Source organism: Elaeis guineensis, chromosome 12 (assembly GCF_000442705.2).
Source record: "Elaeis guineensis isolate ETL-2024a chromosome 12, EG11, whole genome shotgun sequence".
NCBI lineage: Eukaryota > Viridiplantae > Streptophyta > Magnoliopsida > Arecales > Arecaceae > Elaeis > Elaeis guineensis.
Window position 1 is genome coordinate 18,446,083 of NC_026004.2, and position 5,095 is coordinate 18,451,177.

A 5,095-nucleotide genomic window follows, 5' to 3' on the forward strand; every position below is an offset into this window, starting at 1 on the left:
AATTATTTGAATTTATTCCGCTATGATGCATTGATATCGTGATGAGATGCCTTGCATGCTTATGGAGAGAGTTCTTCATGAGTATGTGGCGGTTGTCGCGACCCTCGATTCACAATCTCGGGTCGGGGATGTGACACTATCAATACGGAAAAGCTACGCCTCTACGATCTAAAAGAAAAGGGAACGGATCCTCATATATAGATTGAGACCTGATCACTCCAAAAGGCCGTTAGCTACCAAAAAAGAAAAAGCTTCAACCCATCAAAATACCATGATGAGCCATCAATACGGAAAAGCTACACCTCTACGATCTAAAAGAAAAAGCTCCAACCCATCAAAATACCATGAGAAGCCATTAATACGGAAAGGCTACACCTCTGCGATCTAAAAACTGATCCTAACATAAGCATAGACATCACTATTCATGAAAGCCCATGAAATTTGAAATGAATGATCGTGTATGTTGCAATGTTATCTCCAACCTGTGTTTCTTTTGAAGCATAGAAATCAGTTGAAATTTTATGCATGGGCTCAAAGCACAAAAATTATCAACAATGAGATGGCTTTAATGTTCTCTGGGCATAAGTAATTAGCTGCGCCCTATGTCAAACCATATTGTAAGCTACTCAAGCAACTATTCAAAAGCGTGCAAATATTCAGTATATTTAAATCATGATGTACTATGTGAAGCATCATTCAAACCTAGATTACATGCATGAAAGATGCAAACCAAGTTAAATACACAAAACATTTGCAGAAAATTTTTTTTTCACTGAAATATTTTATAAAAAATTAATTTTTAAAAGGGTAAACTCATGAGAAAATAATTTTAGTTTGTTTGATTGATTATGAAAAAATAGTATATTCTAGAATACTTAATATTTGGTTGAACATCTAATATTCTTTCAAAGCTATATAAAATATCTATGATATCTTTAATAAAAAAAAAAAAAAACTTTATCCAATTCTACTCATGACTTTAAAGATATTCTTTGACAGAGAAAAATATTCCAATCCTGAGCTTACGAGAAAACCAAAAATCTATTATCCATATGAATTTTTTTCTCATAAAATATGAAAATTTTATTCTGATAAAAATATCATTTTCCAATCATTCTTCTTGAAAACTTCAACCGAACAGGAATATTATTTTTATTTTTCTATTGATCATATTTTTTTCCTTCTTTTTCCCGTGAACCAAACCGGTCGAAAAGTTAACAACCTTAAGCACATAACTTATGATCCCAAACCTCCCACGTTCCAATAACAAAAGCAACCGTCAATCTTGCTACAGTACATAGGCTATTGCAGATATCTTGAATATATAATTCCTTAGCTAATAACAAACCACAGAGACGTCATAATATTCTTTTGATGGTAAGGGATCGGCAAGAGCCACCCAGCTTTTATTATATAACAAAGAGATTACGTACATATTATTGGTAAATTTCAGCAAACCTGAGATACAACAGAGGACAGAGATACATGGGAGAGAGACATCAGATACATCAATTATAGGAAGAAAAGGAAAACCACACAGAGACGTGATGATAAGAGAAAGCAACGAGAACTTAGAAAGAAAGTAGGAGGCCTAAGAGCATTTGAAGCCAGATGGCACAGAAAATAGGAGGCCTAAGCGCATTGGAAGCCAGATGGCACCTTCTTGCCACAGTAGTTAAGAAGAAGGCTAAGGTCGACTGGAATGTTGAGGTTTATGCCGAGGATGTTAGCCTTGATGGCGGTGCAGAGGCACACGGCGGCCTCGAGGTCGACGAGGCCTGATAACAAAGAGCAGCATGGCTCCTTTGGAGGCGTGCCGATCGTGACGTTGAGGAGGCCACTGAGGACATCGGCGCACACACCGAGCTTAAGGGCGTCGATTGGGCACTTGCCTGAGCTTGGGCTTGGAGTTGGGGTTGGCTTCGTAGGTGTCGGCGGACAGTAACCGCAGGCACTAGCAAAGGTGAAGAACAGGAAGTTAAAGATGAGGAAGAGAGCAAAACCTGAGGTCTTGGAGGCCATGGGTGGTGGAGGTGAAACAAATTAAAGAAAACCAAAGTGGATCTGGTGCTTGTTTGATAGGTGTTTGTGATGGGTTGTGTTGTTGGAGGGTGCATGTATTTATAGAGCCAGAAAGATGGAGAGTACGTATTTTTTTACTAGTTTAAGGTTGATTAATTTAAAATAAGTAATAGTTTAGAATTCTAACTGCAGTTACTCGCTTAAACTCATGGGCATGCGGTGGCATTCGTCCTGCATACTGGCAAAAGGAGTTCTTTTTTGTTTTTTTGTCCTTTTTCGAGGAAGTAAGATGATGCCAATTGCCGAGTCCGCGAAGTGTTTTACAACTCATTGGTTTGTGAGTATCTTGTGGAAGGCGTGGATCCTCTGCGGTACTCGCGGTGCACCGCATGGGTAGACCATAGAGTTAAAACTGGTTCTTTGAAGAGGTGCAGACGGCGGCAAAACTTGACACGAACCGGGTGACACAACTGAAACCAACCAAGTAAATGGAAACCAATCTAGCCATTTGATATATATAGCCTTTTGATGTGATATAACAAAATTTGAGTCGATGGAGACCAACCTTGCCAAGTTATGGACTGGGGTTTTGGAATTGGCATGTGGATCGGATGTCGTGTTCGGATTAGTGGATCTAAACAGTAAAAATGCCAAAAAAAATTAAAGAGAGAAGAGAAAATTGTTTTGAGGTGCCAGCTCAGTGTATATAGAAAATTAGGTTAACAATTCCTATAAGTTACATCAATCTTTTGCATACACGAAATGGCACCCCATGACCTTCAACTTAAAAAAAAAAAAAATGGAGGGAGGCGCCGGGGAGAGACTTTAATGTCCCTATTTTCTTGGACTAGTTCACAAAGCTAGGGGTAATACCTAAACTTCCAAATGCAAATACCAGCTACTTAAATTTTTAAAAAATGGGAATTATGCTTTATTCGATTTGGATGGGTTTTCTTCATTTTGAACATTTTGTTTTCTTTTAATGCCAACTTGCAATTTGTTGCATAGAGTATCTTATTTCATAAATAGATTTTGTATTGTTTATTTTATTTTTAAGTTTTTAACTTAGCTTAGTGGACTTGAACCAGCTCAAAATTTAGAGGGTTTGGACATGGATTGTATTTTCTCAACGTGATCAAGATCCAAATAATGAAACTTTTTTTTCACATAAACTAAAATCTAGATGACATGGGCCCACCTTTAAGGAATAAATATATGGATACATATGAACGAGATGAAAAAAAGGCACCTCTTGTGCTTCAACGAATTTTTAGCCTGTTTACTACTATGACAAGTTTCGAGATTAGAGTTAAAAGTGGATCAAATAATATCCATCTAAATCTATTTTCATATCCAAATCTCTCTAAATATGGATAAAGATTTAATGTCCAACTAATATCCATATCCATATCCGCATCCGTCAAAGAAAAATGGATATAAATATGGATAAATAATTATCCAATGTTTATCAAAATATCCAATGTTATTTGTAACCCTATTTAATTTTATATAGCACTCATTAATGTTTAAGAAAAACATATAATCATGTTAACATATTATTAATTAAATTTATTATCCACTTATATCCATATTTATATCCATACTTTCAGTATCCAATTTATATCTGTATTTGATGTAAATTTTTGCATCTGATTAATATGCATATCTATATTTACATTCATCAAATAAAATAAATACGGATATGCCTATACTGGTGCTTTCAATTTGTATCCAATCTAGTTTCAGCCCTATAAGAGATTGATAGAGAATGATTGCTTCTCTTCTATTCTATGAGGGTAAATATATCTATAAAAAGACTAATAGTTCAGCTGATTGGATGGCAATATATGTAGTTAATTATATAGGAACTACTTTAGACTATTTCATCAGACATTCCTCTAGCTTTTTTGGATATATATTTTATTTACTAATTCACACGAATATATTTTTACTGAATTAGTTTAATAAATCCAGATTTACGGAAAAGAAGAGGTATCTCTTACAAGAAATGAGGAATTCTAAGTGTTAAAGTCACCAGCTGGCTCTAGTGATGAAAGTCTTGCATCCAAAATGAATGACCATCTGAGCAAGGCATGTGTTATCTAGAAAAAGCTAAGCAGTCGGCAGATTGGTTCCAGTTTGATAGGACGAACCTCACCAATGACCTCACACCTAAATTAGGATGACCTCCAATGTATCACACCTTCCCCCTTGTCAAAGTACTATAATAGTAACTCTAGTGTTGCATGGTGTATCTTTGAGAATGTCATATCCTTCTAGTTCAATCACTTGGTCGGTGTGAAATGCATCAAGTTAGATAACAATATGAAAGAATATTAGAATGTAGCACAACGGTTAGTTCTTTGTAGTCTTTCATTCTATCCTCCTTTGAGTGGGTCAAGCATTTCAGGCTAGGGAGACACAGCAGCGTGATCATGACATGGATGCATGGAAGAGATCCATGAAAAGTTTTAGTGAAGATGGTGAACATTGTCACCAACTGCCTTGAATATTTATACTTGGATTTTGTGTAAACTATAACATCTATTCTATAAGTCTAAAATGAAGGCTCAATTTTTACGTACAGAGTCCTTCATTTGTCACGTAAATACCATATTAAGGGAGGGATCCCAGCATGTTGATTATCTAGCAAAGGACCCAACAAGTTTCAAGGGGTTTTGGTCATAAGTGAGCAATCCAATAAGTTACATGAAACACCTGTTAGCGAGGCCTGACTAAGTTTTATAGCAAGTTAGATAAGGGACCAAGAATAGGAAGTTTTATAGCAAGTTAGATAAGGGACCAAGAATAGGATAGTACTTTTAAATGGGATGAGCATATTTTTTCTAGCGTACTCGATATGGATGAAATCATAACATATATACAAACTAAAACCACGTCTTTGTCATGCCCACCTTGACCTTGTACAATAGAATAGGTAGTGGGGGAACTTAAGAACGATAATGCCCTTTATATATTTGACTCTGAAAGGGAATTCTTGTGGACAGACGAGCATATGCACCACCTAATTAATTACTTTGGTGCTTGAAAGCGAGTGTGTGTCACGGGAGTC

General features: G+C 36.1%; 1 protein-coding gene across 1 annotated transcript; it reads right to left on the reverse strand.

The window, feature by feature from the left end:
• Window positions 1-1,482: 1,482 nt before the first annotated feature.
• On the reverse strand, window positions 1,483-2,074 carry LOC105033477 (14 kDa proline-rich protein DC2.15). The gene has a single exon (XM_010908306.2). It carries the CDS (start codon window positions 2,020-2,022, stop codon window positions 1,633-1,635), a length of 390 nt encoding a protein of 129 aa, XP_010906608.1. The 5' UTR covers window positions 2,023-2,074; the 3' UTR covers window positions 1,483-1,632.
• Window positions 2,075-5,095: the final 3,021 nt, after the last annotated feature.

Coding starts and splice junctions, on each gene's coding strand:
- LOC105033477 (XM_010908306.2), bottom strand. CDS start 2,022: ATGGCCTCCAAGACCTCAGGTTTTGCTCTCTTCCTCATCTTTAACTTC.